The 22,487-nt window shown below is 44.5% G+C and overlaps 1 protein-coding gene and 1 long non-coding RNA gene across 8 annotated transcripts in view; one reads left to right on the forward strand and one right to left on the reverse strand.

Moving 5' to 3' along the window:
* Window positions 1-435: 435 nt before the first annotated feature.
* LOC310708965 lies at window positions 436-820 on the forward strand. The gene is made up of 2 exons (XR_014527267.1): window positions 436-575; window positions 616-820. It is a non-coding gene; the product is annotated as an uncharacterized lncRNA (long non-coding RNA).
* A 17,469-nt stretch (window positions 821-18,289) lies between these two features.
* CDH4 (cadherin 4) overlaps window positions 18,290-22,487 on the reverse strand; it is an 806,167-nt gene continuing 801,969 nt past the window's right edge. For all 7 annotated transcript variants that reach the window (XM_083507371.1, XM_083507375.1, XM_083507374.1 and 4 more), the window contains one exon: window positions 18,290-19,535. In XM_083507371.1, the coding sequence (XP_083363497.1) occupies window positions 19,329-19,535 (207 nt within the window). In that variant the 3' untranslated portion in view covers window positions 18,290-19,328. The remainder of the gene's footprint in view (window positions 19,536-22,487) is intronic.

The raw sequence follows: 22,487 nt of genomic DNA on the forward strand, positions 1-22,487 counted from the left end.
ATGTTGACCTCTGCTCGGAGCTTGGAAGACCCCTGGCTGGCTTTTCTGGTTGAAGTAATTGCTTTGTCACCTGCAGAGGCCAAAAGGCAATGTCTTGGTAAGAGACCTAGGGGGATAAGTAGAAAATATACACTTTCTGACTTGGACAAGGGCAACTCTTCATCGTGTTGGAGGCTGGTTTCTCTTTCTGTGTTTCCTTGTAGGACTTACCTAGCTCAGGGCACCATCCTATGGCCCCCTAAGACATTCCAGGGGCCACAGGCTATTTCAGGCCTCCTGCTCCAATGTTGGAGACACAAGGATTCCCCAAAATGGAGGGCCTCAGTATGTAATTGAGGCAATAATCTTGAATTAAGGGAGGATTTATATTCAACCTTCCACAATTCGTTCCACTTCGTTCTTCTACAATGCTACCCCAATGTTATTGTATTATAGCCTGTGATGTTTGCCTCCTATGATGGGTCATAAGGAAAGGGTTAAAATAGGTGTGATATGATTGGCCAGTGAGAATGCAAGGGGGGAATAAAAGTTAGAGTGGGAGGTTTTGAAAGTCAGTTGGGAGTTGGTTGGGTTGAGTTGAGCTGGGAGTTGAGGTTTGGGAGTTGAAGAAGGAAGAGGGAGGAATAGGCAGTGGGTCGGTAGAGTTGTATTGTGAGAGAGTGAGAGGAATTGTGAGGTGGAGTCAGATAGATAGTTGGGAATAATCAGTTTGGAGTTGTTAGGAACTAAGAATAAGAAACTGACAAGAGAAAAATTAACTGAAACCATAAGCTTGTTCCTGCATTTAAAAATAAACTTGATTATTTGTTTATGTTAACAACTGACTGGACTCCATGTGTCCCCGTGAGATATGAGGTGGTGGCAGCGGAAAAAGCAATCACAGAGGCGGCACAGGGTCAATAGACTGTCAAACGTCCAGGGGGCCTGTGTGTGATCGCCACATAGCCATTTGGAGAGCACAATAGCATAGCAAAAGCCAGACCCTCCCCCAACATTTCTGGGATGAAAAGTTGAAGGATTTCAGCAAGAAGTTGCAAAGCATGCACTGACTAGAAATGAAGAAGAGAAGAAGAGAAGAGTTTGGATTTGATATCCTGCCTTCCACTCCCCTTAAGGAGTCTCAAAGCGGCTAACAATCTCCTTTCCCTTCCTTCCCTATAACAAACACTCTGTGAGGTGAGTGAGGCTGAGAGACTTCAGAGAAGTGTGACTAGCCCAAAAATCACCCAGCAGCTGCATGTGGAGGAGTGGGGACGCGAACCCAGTTCACCAGATTACAAGTCCACTGCTCTTAACCACTACACCACACTGGCTCGTCATACTGGCTCTGAAGCAGTATGTCCACTCTGAAACTCTGGCAAGTGCAAACATTATTGAAAGCGAGATCGCATATAGGTACCCTGATACCAGCACAAATAATTTTGACTGCATTATAGAAAGGATGTGTAGAGCAGTGTTTCCCAACCTTTTTTGGGCAAAGGCACACTTGTTTCATGAAAAAAATTTCGAGGCACACCACCATTACAGCCCCGTGACGTCAGCGCGCAGCGTCACGCCAGGAGGGACATGAATTGCTAGCAAATTACATAATCACCTCCTTGAGGGCTGGCTCATCTTCTCCGAAGGCAGAACCCCATTAATTAACAGCACAGACTCACACCATAGCCAAGACGAGGGGGGAAAACCTCAGTCATGCACAGTCATGCACATGTGGGGGCTAAATGAGGACGAAGACCGGGCAGAGAGCAGGGTTCAAATCACCCCACCTGGCCAGGACAATCCCTGGGTGCTCCCTTGGGCCACTCGCCTGACCCACCTCGCAGGGCTGTTGTTGTGCGGATAACACGGGGAGAACCACGCGCGCCCCCGGGAGCTCCTTGGAGGAGAAAGCGGGCGATGAATGCAATGCACGAAATATATGAGAGGCGACCAGGTTTTGCAGGTGAGGGGCCCCCGCCAGCCTCCGCTTCCAACACCCGGCGCAACGACGCCGAAGTTTCCCCCCAGGCTCGGCTCGGGGAGCAGCGTTGCTCCCCCCCCGGCTCCCCTTCGCCCTCCCGGCTCTCTCTGCCGCTCACTGGGGACCCCCCTCACCTGCCAAGTCCGGAGCGCCGGTGGAAGTTGCATGCATGCATGCAGGGCGCCGCGTTGCCATTGCATTGCACTGCACTCCATGCAACGCCTGCACGCATGCATTGCCTTGCACGCCCGCCAAGGGGTCTCCCCGCGGTCCGATGCGTCCCCTCCGGCGCGGATGCAGCATTGCAAAAATAAAAAACCCCCGACGCAGCCCTACCTGGGGGGCAGCCTCCGCCGCTCCGCCTCCGCGGGGATCCCCAGGCTCCATCCTGCCGCCCGATCTCCGCGGGGGCGCAGGCAGGCTGCGCGGGGTCTCCGCGGAAGAGCCCCTGCCCGCCCGGCCGCCGCCGCTGCGCTCATTCCATGGCCGGGAGAAGAGCGCTTCAAACAAAACGCCCGGCCCGCCAGGCCACGCTGGGAAACGTAGTTTGCGCACCCCGCGCGGGCGCGGAGCCCAAGGGCGAGGGGACTACGGATCCCGGCAGCCCCCGCGCCGGGGACGGAGGGGGAGAGGCCGGGTGCAGGGATGGAGGGACGGGTGGGCGAGCGAGTGAGTGAGTGGCAGCCGCCAAGCCTTGGCCGAGAGCCAGGAAGGGCCTCCCCGGAGGAGGAGGAGGAGGAGGGAGGCGCAGAGCGGGAGGGAGGGAGGGAACCCCAGGGGTCATCTAGTGACGGCGCCCCAATCGAAAATTTGACTTAAAAAAAAAAATCTTTCGAATTTTTTAATTTTCCCCGCGGCACACCAGGCAACATCTCGCGGCACACTAGTGTGCCGCGGAACAGTGGTTGGGAAACACTGGTGTAGAGGAGCCCAGGGTTCTGACATGGCAAAGGGAGATATGATATTTGATCCACACCATCCCTGCTGCTGCAGATGTTTTTGAGCTCTAACTCTGGAGCTCTGACATCAGCAGGACAAAAAGGATGTGTGTTGGGGACATATCAGGGACATACGAGGGGAACACCGGGAAATGGCTAGGATCCAAATGATGCTAAGGCATCCCAGCCTCTTGACATACTCAGGTGTGTGCCCAAATCTCTCCCTCCTGTTGCTTCCAATAGGAGAGGAAATGTAAAAAAATAAAGAATGAAGATTTAAGCATAGGACACTTCAATCTCTCACTATTCTCAGGTGAGATTCAATCACGCACTGGTGAATTCAGGTTATGCAATTATAGCTGATCGGGAGGTCTTGCACCTTCTTCCCTAAAACGATTGAACTTTTTGTAATAAGGAAAGTGATGAGAAAATGCATGGAACAACGCTTTCTTTTATGCAATGGCACCTAAACTCCCTGCGAATAAATCAGGACGAATGCTTGGTAAACAAGTCATCTGTAAGCACACACAGAAATGGATGGAGAATTGTAAAATCATTCCTCTGCCCTTACTTTTGCCCTGAGCCTAGCTGATCACTGGATATGATAGAAAAACTGCCCTGCAGACCAGACACCTTAGGATTTCAGCCTTATAAATTATATTTGTTAAGAACAAATTCTAGCAGTGAAGGCAAACACATGATGCTACTCGTCTTGGGTATGCTTCTACATTTTCCTATCCTTTTGTTTCATAACCCTTATGAATAGGGATGCAAATGAAGCAAAGTGTGCCATTCTTTTCCACTGAGTTATTATTTCTTAAAAAAGCCATTGCTTTGTCATTACCCACAGTCATGCTCTAGCAAGAGTTAGGCACTTTTACATCCCATTGGTTTCAATGAGAGCACTAAGCACATGTTTGGCCATCGTTACTGAAACAAATGAGACTTAAAATTAACTTTGGTTGGATTGTACCTGTTCTTATTACCACTACTCACTTTCTATCTACCTGCCCACTGGCTCCAGAAATAGCACAGTTGTTACATCTTTGTATGAAACTACCTTATAGAAAGCCAGACCATTTGGTCCATGTACCCAGTGCTCTGAGTGGCAATGATCCCCCAAGGTCCCTGGCAGAGGTCTTTCCCAGTCCTACTATCTGAGACCCTTTTTAACTTCAGATGTCAGGGACTGGAACCTTCTGCCTTCAAATTACTCACTCTCCCACCAAGCTAATGCCTCTCCCACAAGCCCTTCCCGCAGCTCTCTAACTCATGGGATCTAACTAGCCTGGAATTTGGTTACACGCAGTATTATTTTTCTAGAAAAAGAGGTGATGAATGCATCCAGATAATGGCAACGGTGCCCACCTGAGAGGTACTGGAACTGAGTTCCGGTGAGGTCCATCTGAAAAAAAAGCCCTGGTTAGATGGCAATGAATTGATCAGTTTCAGCATATTTCCAAGCAGTTTTTGAGTAAGGCTGCATTACACAGGATATAGATAAAGGCTTCCAAATTACCAGCTTTTCTAATTTCAAAGCACTGGCACATTTGGGCTTAGTTTTCAGAAAAATAAAGGCTCATTTATTGCAAAAATAGTAGTGTCACTGCATCTTCCAGGACATGGGTTATCACATAAGTGACCTATGGTCGTCTGAACATGGAATCTAACTGGGGTTCTATGCATTCAAAGCCTACAAGGCAAGGAAGCACCAGGGAAGCATCAAAGCTGATGCCACATAAATCCAATGGGAACATCATTTCCGCCCCCTCAACATTTGATGACCACATCCTTAGTGAATGTAGATATATAATCAGTTCCCTCACCTTTAGGATTAACTGCCTCTATCAATGTAGAAAAGTCATGAATCATTGAGATGCCAGTCTTCTAAAAAATGAAATGGCAGACTTGGAAGCAAGCACTATCGAGAACCACATCAGAATAGACTTCCGGTTCCGGTCGCGACCTGGGAGGGAGCGCAGAGGACCAGCTCCTGGTTTTCTGAGTGTTGCGGAGGTTTGGGGAGCCGCTTGGGCGCAGCGAACCCGAAAAATCCGAAGGGGGGAACCCTCCGGAGTCTGGCCCCCTGCAGCGTGGAAGCGGTCAGGTCACCTCTCCGCTCCGACAGGGCGCGAAGACGGAGACCGCCAGCGCAACTGGGGATAGTCCTGCCCCCGCAACGCGACGCCTCAAGCTCCGGCCAGGAGAGGCGACGGACCTCCTAGAAGAATAGGAAGGCACACGCAGTGTCTCGTAGCGTTAATTTAGAACGCGTTTGCTTTTTGGAAGCGCAAAGTTAATGGTGGAACTGCGTGCCGCCTGGTTCTTATACTTTTCTTGTTAGAAATCTACAGAGGAGTTCACTCGGCGATGGAACTAAGATGGCGCAGGAGGAAGTCGGAGGTTTGAGGAGGCTTCATGCAAAGTCTGCCTGAGTGAGCGAACTTTAAGTTGTGGAACTAGAAGTGCAGTGTATCTGCTTAAAAGCCTTAATTGTTTATAAAGACTGATTAAGTGACTGACTAAGTGGGGGGGGGGACGGCATTAGCCAACCCCTCTCTGTTGTGTACGCAGCTCCTAGCCGCTGTACGTTTATTGGATTTTAAGCCGTTTAATTTGTTTTCGACATTTTTACATTTTGTAATGGATATGAGGATATGAGGAAGCTCTGAGGCGTGCTTGGTTGTCCCTGAAGGGTTTCCAGACTGGTCCCGAGAACTTAGAACTTAGAGGAGGACGGAATATTTTAGAAGAGGGAGAGGTGGCGGTAAGAGGTTTCACTCCCCCCTCCCCTCTGTGCATCTGCTGCCTCCCTTTCGTTTTCTTTTCTCTTTTATTTCCCCCTTTTTTGCCTCTTCGTTTGGAGGCTAAACACAGACAATTGGACTTGGCTTTGGATTAAAAAGCGGAGTATATACCTTTAAGGCTGGATTGCGTATATACCTTTAAGGTTGGATTGCGGGCAGAAAGCCTTGCCGACTGTGACTCAGAACCAGTGGAGGGAAGTGGATCGATGAGAAGAATTTGAAAGATAACGTGGGGATTATATAGTGGAATTACCCCGCTCAGCATCGCCTGCACCCCCCTCCTAATACTCTATGTTATGCTTGGATTTTTGGTATAGACGTTGGTATTGACATTGACATAGAGCCCTGCCCTGGGGTTGCTTGGAGATTTATGTTCTGGACACAACCCTGGAAAGACTGACCTTCTTTAGATGGTGAAAACTGCTTCATCTCTGTTGTATCTTTCGGTTTTGTTATCCTCCTGTTTTTCGCCTGTAATTGTTGATATTTGTTGAAATTCAAAGGAGGGACACAAGGGAAGGGGAAAGTAGCAGGGGGAGGGTAAAGAATTTGGGAGGGGGAATGGCGGGGAAGGATGGGAAGGATGGAAAGAAGGGGGGTGGGACGCCGGGGGAGAGGAAATGGTCCCGCCAGGAAGAAATTAAAGATCTAGACAATTTGTGGGCGAGAATAAAGGAGGAATTTAAACAGAATACATTATGTATGGAACAGAAGTTAGGAGAGGTACAGGAGAGAATTGACAAAAGGATAGAGGGAGCAGTTGGGGAACTCTCAGCTAAAATCCAGGACCTCTCTGTTAAGTCCAGATTGATTGAAGAATCTAATAAGAAATTACAGAAAGAGATAAGGGAGCAGAAGAGAGAGACAACGAAGGTGAAAGAAGAGTTAAGAGAGTTAAGTAGCTCACAAGACAGGATATGGGACAATCTAGCCATGGCAGACATGCGACAAAAGCAGCTACACTTGAAGTTTAGAGGAGTAGCGGAGGAAAGAAATGAAGATATAAGAGGGAAAATGATTAGAGAACTGTCTAAATGGTTAGATATAAGGGAGGAAGAGCTGGCTCTCTCTATAGAGAATGTTTTCAGGATGTCAAAACCTAAACATTTTAGAACTAACAAATTCCTGGGTGACTGTTTAGTGATTTTCAACTCAGTGGAAGTGAAAAACCTAATCTTAAGGAAGAGCTACCACAATAGATTAAGAATTGATGGAAGACCCATTATTATTTACAAAGAAATACCGGTCAGGTTATTACGCAAAAGAGAGGGATATAAACAGGTGGTAGCCTTTTTGAAGAGAAACGGGATACAATTCAAATGGGAGTTCCCAGAAGGGATTACCTTCCACTATAAGGATAAGAGATTTAGATTGATGGACACACAGGAGGTTGAGAAGTTTATGAGAAGGTATGAGAAAGATCTGGGAAGGCCAGAGAACAAGCCCGGGAGCAGGGAGAAGGTGGTGGAGGAGACAGGAGGGGAGGGGGAACGAGAAGAGGAGGAGGGGACGGAAGGAACAGACGAGGATGATGAGGAAGCCGTGGTGGGAGCGGGGACGGCAGAGGAAGGGGAGCCTTCAGGGAATAGAGGCAGCAGAGTTTAGTTCGGGACCCAGGTCAGAGAAATCGTAATAGATAAAGAGAAACAATAACACACACATTAAACCTTTTATCTTGGAATGTGAATGGGTTGAATGAGAAAGTTAAAAGGAATAAAATCGAGAGAGTGTTGAAAAATAAAAACTATGATGTAATTTGCTTCCAAGAAACCCATATTGCGAAGAAACATAAACATATTTTGATGAATAAAAAGTTAGGAGTAGAATTTGTTAATTCGGAGATAAATAAAAAAAAAGGGGTTGTGATTTATGTAAAAGAGAAATGGAACCCCGTACAAATTTGTAAAGATGAGGAGGGTAGGATTCTAGGGATCCAACTAAATTTTAGAGGGGAAAAAATTAATGTAGTGACGGTCTACGCCCCGAATAAAAATAGAGCAGAATTTTTTGAGAAACTTGAAGGAATCCTATTAGAATTAGAAACGCACAAACTAATTCTGCTCGGGGATATGAATGGGGTGCCAGCACCGGAGCTGGATAGGAGCGTAAAGAGAGGGAACTCTAACAAAGGAAAACTGCCGAAATCCTTTAAGGATTTAGAGGATAATTTAGATTTAGTGGATGTTTGGAGACACAAAAACCCCACCTCCAAACAATTTACTCATTATTCAGAACCACACCAAAGTTGGGGTCGAATTGACCAAATTTGGATGACGAGAACCCTTATTTTAAGGGTGAAGAGATGTGAAATCTTACCTAGGACACTTTCTGACCACTGTGCGTTGGTAATGGAAATTAAGGGTGGGCCTAAGGGACAATATAGATGGAGGATGGAGGAAAATCTATTGGATAATGATGAGGTGAAAGAAAAGGTTAAAAGTACCTTAAAAGATTATTTGGATTTGAACCTGAAGGGAGGACCCACTATAGATATTGTATGGGATGCCAGTAAGTCGGTTATGAGGGGGGTTTTAATTCAACAAAATAACCTTAGGAGGAAATTAAGAGAACAAAAGAAAGAAGAAATTCTAACACAACTGAGAAATTATGAAAGGAAGTTGACTATAAACCCAGCAGATGCTGAGGCCACCCGTGCCCTAAAGGTGCTACAGGCCCAGTATTCAGCTATATTAAATATGGAAATAGATTGGAGAATCAAATATATGAAGCAGAGGTTTTTTGAATCGGCAAATAAAATGGGGAAGTTACTCGCGTGGCAGTTGAGAAAGAGGAAAAAGCAAAATGTGATAAGCAAGATAATAATGGAAGATAACATCATAGAAGCCCCAGACGAAATAGAAAAAAGGTTTGTTCAGTTTTTTGAAAAGTTATATGAAAGAGGAACTGAAGATAGATTAGAAATTGAAAGATACTTGGAGCAGGAAAGAGGAAAATATATATCAGAAGAGGACAGAACACGATTAAACAAGGAAGTTTCTGTAAATGAAGTGAAGGAAGCTATTAATAGGATGAAAAATGGAAAGGCCCCCGGGCCGGATGGTCTGCCCTCAAAATATTATAAAATATTAGAGGAACTCCTTGCTCCAATACTTAGAGATGTTATTAATAATATCCTCCAGGGAGGGAAAATTCCTGGCTCCTGGAAGGAGGCATTCATAACTTTAGTTCCAAAATCAGAAACTGAGAAAACTGACATTAAAAATTATAGGCCAATCTCTCTACTTAACAACGATTATAAGATCTTCGCCGATATAATGGCTAGTAGACTTAAGAAGCTATTAACGAAATACATTCATAAAGACCAAGCGGGATTCCTCCCCAATCGACATCAGAAGGATAATGTGCGTCATATATTAAACATCATTGAATATTTAGATACTAGGATTGATATCCCAGCCGCACTAATCTTTATAGACGCCGAGAAGGCTTTTGATAATGTTTCCTGGGAGTTCTTATCATTATGTTTGGAAAAGGTGGGCATAGAGGGCCCATTTTTGAGAGGAATCAAAGCAATTTATTCGGAACAACAGGCTATGCTGATTGTAAATAACAGCCTAACTAAACCATTTAAGATTGGGAAAGGTACCAGGCAGGGCTGCCCCTTATCTCCCCTGCTCTTTATAATGGTTTTGGAAGTCATAGCAAATAGAATAAGAGACGCAGTTGGTGTGAAGGGGATAAGAATTGGAAAGAAAGAATTTAAGCTAAAAGCATATGCCGATGACTTAGTCTTATCTCTGGAAGAACCAGTGGACAGTGTTAGCAAGGTGATAGAACTATTAGAGGAATTCGGCAGACTGTCAGGGTTCAGATTAAATAGGAAGAAGACAAAAATCTTAACAAAGAATTTGACCACGGAGGACAAAACTCAATTGGAACAAAGAACCGGTATAAAAATTGTGAATAAGGTAAAATATTTGGGAATCTGGCTGTCTCCAAAAAATATAAATTTGGTAGAAGATAATTATGATAAAATTTGGCAGGAAATAAAAAAAGATTTGGACATCTGGCAGAGGCTGAAGCTCTCATGGACGGGGAGGATCGCGGCGATTAAAATGTGCATCCTCCCAAGATTATTATTTCTGTTCCAAAATATTCCGATAATTAAAGGCACCACCCGTTTTAGGAACTGGCAAAGAATTTTGACTAAGTTCATTTGGCAGGGGAAGAGAGCTAGGATAAGGCTTAAATACTTAACAGATGCAAGAGAGAGGGGCGGATTTGCAGTACCGAATATTAGGTTATATTATGAGGCAGCTTGTTTAAGCTGGTTAAAGGAATGGGCCACCCTTAGGAACACTGATCTATTGGACTTGGAGGGTTTTGATATTAGGTTCGGGTGGCACGCCTATCTGTGGCAGGGGAAAGGTGAGATTCATAGAGGGTTTTCTAATCACATAATCAGAGGTTCACTATTGGAGGTGTGGAACAGATATAAAAAATTGATTGAAGAAAGGACCCCTTGGTGGCTCTCTCCAGTGGATATTGTTAAAATAAAAAAACCAAATATGATGGGAGAAAGATGGACCTATGAGGACCTCTTAACTAAGACAGAAGAAGGTTGGAAGGTGAAACCTTATGATGAGTTGAAAGAAAAGATAAAAGAATGGTTCCACTACCACCAGATTAATGCACTGTGGAGCGAGCACAAGAAACAGGGGATGAGTGATAAAAAATCAAGATTCCAGATAGAAATCCTAGAGAGTAACGATAAACACCTCTCTAAATTATATAAACAACTATTAGAGTGGGATACTAGAGAAGATATGGTGAAGGGTGTGATGATGAAGTGGGACAGGGATCTTGGATATAATATTGATTATAGTAAATGGCAGACACTCTGGAGGAAGGGGATAAAATTTACAGCGTGCGCAACCCTCCGAGAAAACTTAGAGAAAATGATATACCGCTGGTATCTGACCCCAGTAAAGTTAGGCAAGATGTATAAAACTGTTGATAATAGCTGTTGGAGATGCAAAGAGAAGGTTGGGACTTTTTTCCACATTTGGTGGACCTGTGAGGCAGTGAAGGAATTCTGGGGAAAGATCTATGACGAATTGAAAAAAATTTTAAAATATAATTTCCCCAAGATACCTGAGTTGTTTCTTTTAGGTATGATTGGCGAGGAAATAAAAAAACCAGATCAAATCTTTTTCCAATATGCGACTACTGCGGCGAGAATTCTAATTGCACAAAACTGGAAATCCCCTGATATGCCTACGGTTGGAGAGTGGCAAGTGAAATTATATCAATATATAGAACTAGCGAGATTAACACAGAAATTAAGGCAAAATAACTCTACGAAACTTAAAGATGAATGGAAGAAATTTTTAATTTATGTTGAGAACAATGTGGGTATTAGTAACATCACAGCAGAAGATGATTGATACCTCCGATGTTAAGTGTTATTGTAGACTATACTGCAAATATTCTTCTATGATTGTGTAACCCTGGATCAAGTTGAACGGAAGTCTGTCTTCTGTTTGGTTCTTTCGTGTTTTTCCTTTCTTTTGTTTTTTCTTTTCTTTCTTTCTTATTTTCTTTCTTATTTTCTTTCTTTCTTCTTTGCGGATTCGCAATCTCGTAATTTGTTTATTTTCTTTCCCTTTTTGTATACCTTTTATTGACATGCATATATGCTCTGGGAGTCTGATATGTAATGTGAATCTTTTTTCTAATAAAGCTATATTATTAAAAATAAATAAATAATAAAAATAAAAAATGAAATGGCAAAAAAGTATCACCTCTGAAGGCCTCTCTGCATAATAATAATAATAATAATAATAATAATAATAATAATAATAATAATAATATATTATTTGTACCCCGCCCATCTGGCTGGGTTTCCCCAGCCACTCTGGGCGGCTTCCATAGAAACCAAAAATACAGTAAAATATCACAGATTAAAAACTTCCCTGAACAGGGCTGCCTTAAGATGTCTTCTAAATGTCAGGTAGTTATTTATCGCTTTGACATCCGATGGGAGGGCGTTCCACAGGGCGGGCGCCACTACCGAGAAGGCCTTCTGTCTGGTTCCAAGTAGCCTCACTTCTCGCAATGAGGGAACCGCCAGAAGGCCCTCGGCGCTGGACCTCAGCGTCCGGGCAGAACGATGGGGGTGGAGACGCTCCTTGAGGTATACTGGGCCGAGGCCGTTTAGGGCTTTAAAGGTCAACACCAGCATAAACCATTAAGTGACACTTTCTGCCATGGTGTTGTTGTTAATACTCCGACATGCCCCAGACACGTGTTCAGCTTGCATTTGTCTACCTCTTGGCTAAATTGACATCCTGGGATATTTTCAAGGGGGCTGTAAACAATGTGTTCGCAATCAATCAACTGCAAAGCTGCATGTCAGCCAATTCCATAACATGATAAGAAAGTCACCTTGTTATCTGGTTATCCATTTCCTTGAAAGGATTGCTTGTATATGAGAGTCTCTTCAAACTCTAGTAAGAGCTGGCTTACATCGTTGTGGCTGCTGCATAGTCATAACAACATAAGATAGGTCCTGGTGGATCAGAGCAAGGGGTCATTTTCTTCAGCATCTCACAGTGGCCAAAAAATGCCTATGGGTAACCCAGCAAGAAGGACCTGAGTGCAGTAATGCTCTCCCCACTTGTGACTCCCAGTAACTGGTATTCAGAGGCATATTGCCTCTGACATTGTGCTTAGTCAAAGAATCAAGGCATGCAGTGGCTGTTTTGAAGTGGCAAACTCTATAAATTGGATGCTTGTAGCCCCACCACCACCAGTGTGCAAAGGGAGAGGATTGCTGTGGCACGGAGAAAAATGTGCAGTTATCACAGAGAGCCACCACACACAAACACCTGATTACCAGTTACCACGTGGAAGCTCTGTTAAAGCAGAACCTCCACATGGCAAATATAATGCATGCTCATATTAAGAGTGTTGATGGAATTATATGGCATGCTAAATACTTACCTTTTGCTAGCTTCAGCTTTTTGATCTACAAAGCAAGCCCCGAGCCCTTCTGTTCCTGTTTTTAGAGTGAATCGTTACTAAATACCACTACCAAAGCTCTTTATATGGAGTCAGATAACTTGTACATCTAGCTGATTGTTTTCACCAGGGGTGGGGAAAGCAGATGCTGCGGGGTTCCACCTCTCATTGACCAGAGAGGTCAATGGCCATGAAGGCTGAGGTGGATAAGTACTATCCAATTACAGCTGTAGGGCACCATGGTCCATATCTCTTCACTCACTTGCACTGACTAACAGTGCCTCTTCAGGGTTTCAGACACAAATTGCTCCCAGGTCCAACCAGAATATGCTGCAGATTTGAATCTGGGAACTCTTGCAATGCATAGTATGTGCTCTACCACTGACCTATGGACCTCCCCCTGGAAGAAGCAATCAGAGCTAGAAAGCTTCTGAATGTTATCTGGTGTGGTGCTCTCCACTGGAGCCAATCAGATACTCCAATAATTTTTTGGGTGGGTGAGTACTTGGTAGTAAAAGGCTCATCTAGAAAGATTTGAGACAGGGGCCAGTCAACATGAACTCTATAGTATGCTGGTATAGACTAAATACTTTCCAAAAGGTTTTCTGGATTCCATATTCAAGCAGAATAGCGTCCTTTATGAGAGGTGGTTCTGATTCTGGCAGCAAAGCATGAACATGGGATAGTTACTAAGAAACACTGAAGCTCTTCAAAATAAAATCCCACCAGTTTTTTTCATGAACCAGATAATGTTGCTCTGTAGTACATAATAATTTATGGTCTTGAGTTTGATACTTTCCACCTGTTGTAATTTTTCTTCTCTTTTTAAAAAGGTAAAAGCAATACAAAATAGCTAAAGATCACATGACTGCAAAAAGAAAGAGAGAGAAATGTATGCAAGGGACATGCAATTCAGAAAGAGAGGGGGATGGGGTTTGTTTCATCATTTAGGAGATCAGGTAAACTTGGTGCTTGAAGGACACTGGAATGTCAGGTTAAGGGGAAGGAGTGATGTTATGAAGAAGATACTTTTCATCATGTGTAAGTGCCAGAGTGAAGAAAAATGAGGTCCCAACCTCAAAGCAAGTCTTTTCAGCAGGCATTGATATCATTCGGTTGACGGGCAGTATACTTCCTCCCGGGAGAGACATTGGTGGACATCCAAGTACTGTTTCACAGAATCTATCAGGAAGTTCTCCTGCAGGGTAAAAATGGGAGTTGCCTGATAGCCCAGCCTCCCAGTGGATTGTCATTTGTTAAGCTTCCCTGTTTCCCAAGGATGCCCTCTTCACAGCTTTGCTTTTGTCAAGATACTGAAGTACAAAGTCATGTTGGTTTACCGTAACGCTTTCCCCAAATAATCCTGGGAATGGTAGTTTGATGAGGATTTGGTTAATAACCCACAGGCATCGTCACAGTGGTTCCTTAGGAAGAAGAAACAGCTGTGAAACCAGTTTAAGACTGTTCATGTTGATAGGCCCAGAAAACCTTCACTGATATCTTCTTCATCCACAATCCTCAACCAAAGAAAAACCAGTTAAACCAGAATACTTCAATGTAAGTCTATTTCAAGTCTGGTTCTCTAATGAGGAGAGCTACTTGTGTGTGTGTGCAGCTTGCGCTTAGCATGAACATCCTTTTCACACCAATTTAGCACATGCTGGTAAAGTGGTTGGCAGCCACTTGTTCTTGCACACCCACATGGATGAGCAGGTCTCAATCCTTGCACTTGGTACACAGGAAGCTGTGCCCATCTAGCCCAGAACTGTCTATTTTGGCTGCTGATGGTTCTCCAATAGGGTTTCCTTTCTGGGAAGAGGGACACCTCGTCCCAGTGTCCCAGCCCCAGTCCAGTGCAAAGATAGGTTGGATTGCCCAGTGACTTATTAAAGTTGGGAGCTGGGGTGCAAATGACTTAAATCCAAATGCTCTGGCTTAAGCGGTTGATGGAGACACAGACCACGGTCTCAACAATAGCACAACCAAGTCATGTGCAAGCAATAGCAGCCCCTCTCCTGCTATGTTTGCATAGTTAACCATTATTTTTTTGTAATTTTGGGAGTTTCAAAAGTAGCTTTTGATATAGCCTGCTGTTTAAAGGGTACGAGGTGGCAGGGCGAAGGGGGAGAAGTTATGTGTGTGGGAAGTCTATATGCACCAAAAGTGTGGATTGTGGCTGGTTACCAAATGGCAATGAAATTGCATCCCCAGTGAGTAAAATCATGAAAGATAAGACAGAATGTTCCCTCCAGAATACTTTTTTTTTTTAAAAAGAACCACATTCCATTATCAGACACGACACATTTCAAATGCTCGTTAATTTACAGAAATTGCATTTTATAGAAAATATGATACAATGAAATATAAAATGCGCGAGGAGCACTTTCAAAGTCTATAGACAAAGGAGCTTGCATTCTGAGACAGTCTTTTAAAACAACATCCACTTGAAATACATTTCTCCTCGCTCTTTCCCCTCCCTTTTTCAACTTCCAAATGAGAATTAATTTGTAGATTGGAAAAAAAGAAGGGGGGGGAAGCAGGATCAGCCCCATCCCTCATGGATAATCCGATATCATTTCCCTAAAACTGTGCACATTCTTGGATTTAACAGAAATAATATCTAAGCTCTCCTACATTTTCCACTTCTTCCTCCAACCTGCTGCAGCAGGACATCTTTCTTATTGTTTAACTCATAGATAATCCAAGATTTCATAGCACAATTAAGTGGCTCATAATCCATTAAATGTGGTTTTTACATTACACAGCCATGCAATCTAAATAATTGTACAAACATTAGACATAAACCTCACTAGTCCAAATCATTAAAGGGGAGAAAAAAACCTTTTGTTTGATTAAAGAAAGCACATAATCTAGATGGTTTTTTAAAAAATAAAAAATAAATACTGACCCTATTTGAAAACAAAAAGGTAGTATGCTACCATTGATAACAGTGAGGTCCCATCAGAATGCAGCAAATCAGTGGCTGAATTGTCACCATTTAAACACATTAATCACACGATACCTATTTATACCTCTGGCTCTCTGTTCTCATCCAATAGGCATTGGTTACACAACAAAGTACCTATTCATCAGGACAGACATGAGCTGGTTTACATATAGTTGCATCAAGCTGGCTCATGACATTCAAGAGATGCTCATGTTGTAGGCCCCAGATGGCATATTGGTGATCCCCAAAGCAATTTTGGTACCTGGTGGCCCAACCAAATTTTAATCAAGGGAGAAGCACACAGGTTGTATGACATATAGATAAGTCACACGCCAACATTTCATCTCTCTTTGGGTTTCACATGCAATGTCCCAACCATGCTCAAGTGGCAGGTCTTCATATCTGGGAAGCCTTCAATTCTACATGGCGCCAACTTCAATACAGAGCCTGATCACATGCGAGGGGCCAGTTTGTGTGTCAGAACACACTTTGTCTCCCAGATTACTGTCTGGAAAATAGCACCCCTTACGGATGTTGACCATCTCTGTAGGACAAAGGGCAAGTAATTAGTGGTTCTTCCCCAGAGAGCTGGGATGGAGAACTTGTGGCCCTCCCAGATGTTGCTGTGACTACAGTGCCTATCATCTGTGACTATTGGCAACGATGGCTGGGATTTGAAGGAGTTTAACAGCATATGGAGGGCCACACCTTCCCCATCCTGTTGTAGAGGCACAGAATGATACTAAAGACATCTCTCTTGGGATATCATTAGTACGAATAACCCAGCACTGTATCCAATAGTTCTCAAAATTTGAAGCTGGCCACTCTATGGCGGTGCAGATTCTCGCCACAGGAAATGCAGTCTCTTTTTGGACTCCACCCTGTGGATATCATATGAATTATGAAGTGGTCTCATCATGAGTCAGACTATGGCGTATTATCTATTCTGGCTGACAGCAGTTCTCCAGGTTGACGCATTTCCTAGGCATTTCTCTAGGCAAACTTCGAACGCCAGGGGCTGAACCAAGACCTTCTGTACGCAAAACAGGTTAATTATCACTGAGCTATGGCTTCTCAAGGTCTATGTTAGACTGAGAAAAATAATAGCTCACTATCATTCCTTTCAAATAATTGCAGAAAGGAATGCTGTAGTGCTTACTCTCTCTTGAGGATCAACAAGCATCTTCCCTCCTTCTGTGTGCTTTCCTGAGGGTCTTTATTGGACGTACTTACACTTCTTTCCTTTTATTTTTCTGGTTTCTTCCCTGACTGAGGGCAAAGGAGGCTGTCTTAATTTTGTAGTAGGCCTGATCAGCCTGTTAGCTTTTGACATGATTATAGTTATTGCAACATAACTGTCTCCCATTGTTTTTATAACCTTAATCTTTTCTTAATGCTCCTCAGTACATGGCCAGAGCTGGTGCTTTCTGTGTTCTGGAGAACATTAGTTCTAGTAGGCCTCAGGAGAACATGATCAATGCCAGAACACACCATGTGAACTGTATTCAGAAGCAAAACTCATCATGTGGCAAATGCCTGTTGGATATAATTTTAGCACATACAAGCAGTTTTGAATTTGAGATTTGGACTGGGCTGACTATTCAAGCAGCCCAAAAGTTTGTCTGGGATAGCAAAGTTTTGTTGAGTACCAATATGTGCGAGCAGCTCAAGGGTCCTGGGCTCCATTACTTGGATCATGTGCAGTACAACTGATTTGGGCAGAAATGTTTCTTGAACCAGCACCTCACGTTGTGGGGACTTAACTCTCCAAAACAAGGACCCTCTGAAGTACCTTCCTTTTGACAATGGAGCAACATACAAATAAATGGTCAGGTAAATACGCTAGATTAATTGCTATGCTCTTTCAGTCTGCGTGTGCTTTTAAAATTAAGTTCATTGGTTTTCCTTGCTGATTCATGGAACAGATTATGTGGGCAAGTATATCAGCTGACTTGACGCAATAAACCATAGGCTAAAACCATTCCAGCCGGCAGGCCTAACTAGTCTCCTCCTTAAAAATCTCAAGAGAACAAATGGTGTAACCCTAGTAAGATAGTGGCTTTTGCTGGGTCTACTTCTGACGGTGAAAGAGCACGCAAACTATTTCAAGGGCCTCAAACACCTGCTTCTATGGCACTGAAAACTGACCTATAGCAATGGCCCCCTATACTAAGTTTGCAACTCTTCAAAACGGAGATGGGCAATTTCTTCATTTGGGTACTTACTGATTTCCCGTCCACCAACCCACCTACCAAATGGCTTATATCTACATTTTGCTTGTGTTTAGCTCCACCTACCTGCTATGCTATGGAAAGGGTGGAAATTCTGGCCAACATCACACAGGCTTCGAAACAGGTAATCTGCGGCTGTGCACGATGCAACTCAATGCATTAGAGTTCATGTGGCTGAACAATGTATACGAGCCGCCCCCTTTTATAAGCTCCGGTGACAGAGCTTCCGCAGCCTCCCTAAAACCATTTCTTCAGTTTGCCCACCGTTCTGTGTTCTGAACATTCGCTCAGAATTCCACATTCATCAGGATGAACATCTGATAAGAAACGTACTACCTAACCACGGTGGATGGGATTCAGCAGGTGGAGGGAGCTTCAAAGAAAATAAAAGGAAGAAAAACAACTCTCACACACAAGCGGCCTTTGGTCTTGTCATCATTTACTGTTGGGCTTATGCAAGGTCTTTTGTGTCACACGCACCAAAGGCTAACCAATGCTATTGTTCTAGGAAGCTACATCACGTGTGACCAGGTCACAAAGAGAAAACCCAGGTTGATAGTTTGCATCGGCTAAACAATGAATTATATATACACAACAGGTTTACTCAGTTCACCATCTGCTTTAGGCCAAAAGATAGCAGTTCTCTTTTTTGTGTTTTTTTTTGTTTTAATTCAAAGCATCTTTCTTCCTTAGTTCCCCCCACCCCACCCCACAAACAACTTGCCCATTTTTTTTTTTAAATAGCAAAAAGGCCCAAAAAGAGAAACCATTCCATAGTTCCTGGTTTTTGTTTTGTTAATTCCTTCCCAGCTAGAACTGGCATAGGGTCATATAGAGTGTGGTGTCCAAGACGGTGGAAACGTAAATTATTTTTGTTTGTTTCTTTTGAACACTCCTGAGATTGAGGGAATCTGATACGTGTACCAAAAGGCACTTTCAAATATATATATCTGTATATATATTTTAAAAACAGTGCTTCTGTTCTAAGAAATTCAAGTTAAGACAGAGTGCCTTTCACTCCCTTTAGTCATAAAGTGGATTGACCAAGCAATATCCCTGCTGACACATGGGGAAAAAGAAAAACAATTTTTTTGGGGGGGGGGGGGAACGACAAAAAAACACACAACCGCAGCAGAGACGAGTGTTCATGCTAGACAGCTCGATGTTCTTTAAAAAAAAGGGGGGGAGAGAAAGAAACAGAAATAAAGAAAAAAAAGAGGAAAATAAACTTTCTAAGTCACCACTCAAAGGAATACAGTCAGCAGGAGATATTAATTTTAAAAAAGTTGCCACTTCTGTACAGTTCTTGTTTAGTCTGCTTTCACTCCTTTCTTCCTCAACACTGGGTTTCTTTTTTTACTTCTTCATCTTCTTCATCATCATCTTCTTCTTCTAATGCTATAGCTTTCTTTTCTTCCTTCCTTTCTTTTTCCTTTTGCAAAACAATAAAGTGAGGTCAGTTTAGTCGTCCTCGCCTCCCCCGTACATGTCCGCCAGTTTCTTGAACCTTGGCCCCCAGTCGTTAAGGTAGTCGTAATCTTGATCTCCGGAGCTCGAGGAGTTAAGTGAGCTGACGGACCCTGCTGTTGAACCACTGCCCTCATAGTCAAAGACAAGAAGGGAGTCGTATGGTGGGGCTGTTGGGTCATTATCTGCCGCTCTCAAGCCCTGGAATGTCAAAGGAGAAGAAGGAAGAGGTTACCTCATGCCGGAAGCATCGCTCGTAGGAGCAACCTAAATGTGGCTCCATGGCTCAGAGCTTAATGCAGAAGGGTTGCATCCAGCAAAGCCACCCCATCTGTATCAGGACTTCGGCCACATTTGCGCCATTCATTTGAGGCAGTCACGTGCCACTTTAAGCAGCTGTGGCTTTCCCCTAAGGCATTCTGGGTACTGTAGTTTGTCAAGGGTGTGCTGAGACTTGTTAGAACAGGCATAGGCAAACTCCGGCCCGCCAGATGCTTGGGACTACAATTCCCATCATCCCTAGCTAACAGGACCAGTGGTCGGCGATGATGGGAATTGTAGTCCCAAACATCTGGAGGGCTGGAGTTTTCCTATGCCTGTGTTAGAAGGCCCCTATTCTCCTCACAGAGCCACAGTCTCCAGAATCATTTAACAATAAATCCCTCTTCCCAAGGAGCTCAGGGAATCGTAGCTCTGGGGTGGGAATGGGTGTTTCCTAGCAACTGCCATGACTATTTAATATAGCATCATAGTGTTACTTTGTATGGTGTGTATGTTGGACCTCCCCTTGTGCAACGGAACTTCCCTTCCCTTGCCTCTCGCTGTGCTCCCCACCTAAATCACCTTTGGACGGTTGGGGAAACTCCCAGAAGAGATTTTGGGTTCAAGGTGGGAGAGGAGAGGGAGGGGAAGTTCTGTTGTGCAAGGGGAACAGGATATTGGTTGGATACAACCCTATGGCCACATCTCTACACTGCACATGTTTATGGTTTTTTTAAATAATAAAAAAATCAGTTTAACTGTCAGAGTGTCCCTTAAAGAATCGTGATAGCTGTACTTTTGCGAGACTACAGTGGAACCTTGGTTCTTGAATGGCTTAGTTGATGAAAAAATTGGCTCCCAAACGCCGAAAACCCAGAGGTGTTCTGGTTTTTGAATTTTTTTTGGAAGCCAAATGTCCAATAAGGTTGTCGGCTATTGTTTCTGGGGCGCCTGTGCCACTCGGAAGCCGCGACTTGGTTCGCAAATGTTTTGGAAGTCAAATGGACTTCCAGAATGGATTGAGTTCAAGAACCGAGGTACCACTGTACTGATATTCCTAGCCTCTCTTGTAGAGTTACTGTTGCCAGGGGTTGCTGGTGATAGCAAAGAGCCGTTAGACCAGTTTAAGACTGCAATGCATCGTATGTATACTCGCCTGTGAATAAGGCCCATTTAAAGGTGCTGGACTTACTTCCAAGTAAACATGCACGGGATCATGCTGCATATATATGTAGCATCAATCCAACTGTACCTGCATGAAGCCATGCATTTGGTTCTGTGCCGCTAAAACAGAAACCAACCTGCTGCACTTGTACGCCTGTGTGCGAGTGTGAGAGAGAGGGATAATTCACTTGCGTTCTCATAAATCAAATTAGCAGATGCTAGTTTGGGCTACTTATTTGATGAAGATTCTCTCTCTCGTCCCCTGCTCTCTCAAAGGAGAGGGGGGATAAGCACTGTAATCAGCCCTCTTTTACAAGAGTTGCACTTAAAATCAACGTGCTATCTATTGCTACTAGTCATGATGGCTATTTACTAGTTGTGGATCGAGGGCCCCGGCCCCGCTAAGTGAAATAAATACACATGGACACGTGGTATAAGGTTAATGGGCAAGAAAAGGCCACAACTTTATTGATTACAGCAGTGAAAAGGTATTGGCTTAGGCATTGGATGACTATAGGTGGTGGGTTTATTCAACAGTAGGTGGGGCCTGTTGATGCTCATCCAACTATAGGCTCACCCCTGATGTCACCGAGGGTCGTGCCATGGCCTCCCGCCAAGCAGGCATCGGACGGAATACACGACCGCCGGATTCCTTTAACGGAATAACCCACGGTAGATAGCATAGGCGATGGCCACACCTAGCCCTTAACACATCACAGCAGATGAATCCAATGCCTAACCTACCCACCAATACCACAAAAGTTGTGACGATTGCTACGAGGTAGGCGAAAAAACCAAAAAGCCGAATGCCAAATGGAAAAATTCCTACCAGGCCCCCCAGCCAACCGGGGCGACCAACCTAAGGTCCATAGCAAGGCCAAAAACCTAGACCCTGAGCTAAAAGGGAGTGGAGGGTGGGTGACTCGCTGCGGGTCGACGAGGACTGAGGGGGAGGAGAAGCCGGCGCCACAGCATTAAGCTGCTGAACACGCCCTTCGGAGGCACCTGGTTGGCTGCCCCCGGTGGGCGTGGGCGCCGGCCGGCCAGGTAAGGAGGGGCAGGGGCTAAGGCCCCTGCCAGGGCGGAGTCCGGGCTCCCGCCCACAACCACTCCCCTCTCTTGCAGGGAGGAGAGTCTTTGTGGATCGAGGGCCCCGGCCCCGCTAAGTGAAATAAATACACATGGACACGTGGTATAAGGTTAATGGGCAAGAAAAGGCCACAACTTTATTGATTACAGCAGTGAAAAGGTATTGGCTTAGGCATTGGATGACTATAGGTGGTGGGTTTATTCAACAGTAGGTGGGGCCTGTTGATGCTCATCCAACTATAGGCTCACCCCCTGATGTCACCGAGGGTCGTGCCATGGCCTCCCGCCAAGCAGGCATCGGACGGAATACACGACCGCCGGATTCCTTTAACGGAATAACCCACGGTAGATAGCATAGGCGATGGCCACACCTAGCCCTTAACACATCACAGCAGATGAATCCAATGCCTAACCGCCACCCGAGCCGCAAAGGGGCTCGCCGCCAATACCCTCACAGCTGCAACCAATCCCTAATGCTGCTAATGACACTGTCCAACCAAATATCATTCCCAATGTCTGTTAGATGAACTCCGTCATTCCGGTACATGGCTTGGTCGCCGATCCGGATACGGTCATGATAAATGACTTGGCCATTCATAAAGCGCACCCAACGGGCTGCGGGTCGACGAGGACTGAGGG

This window comes from Podarcis liolepis (assembly GCF_965112155.1).
Source record: "Podarcis liolepis genome assembly, chromosome: 6".
Taxonomy (NCBI): domain Eukaryota; kingdom Metazoa; phylum Chordata; class Lepidosauria; order Squamata; family Lacertidae; genus Podarcis; species Podarcis liolepis.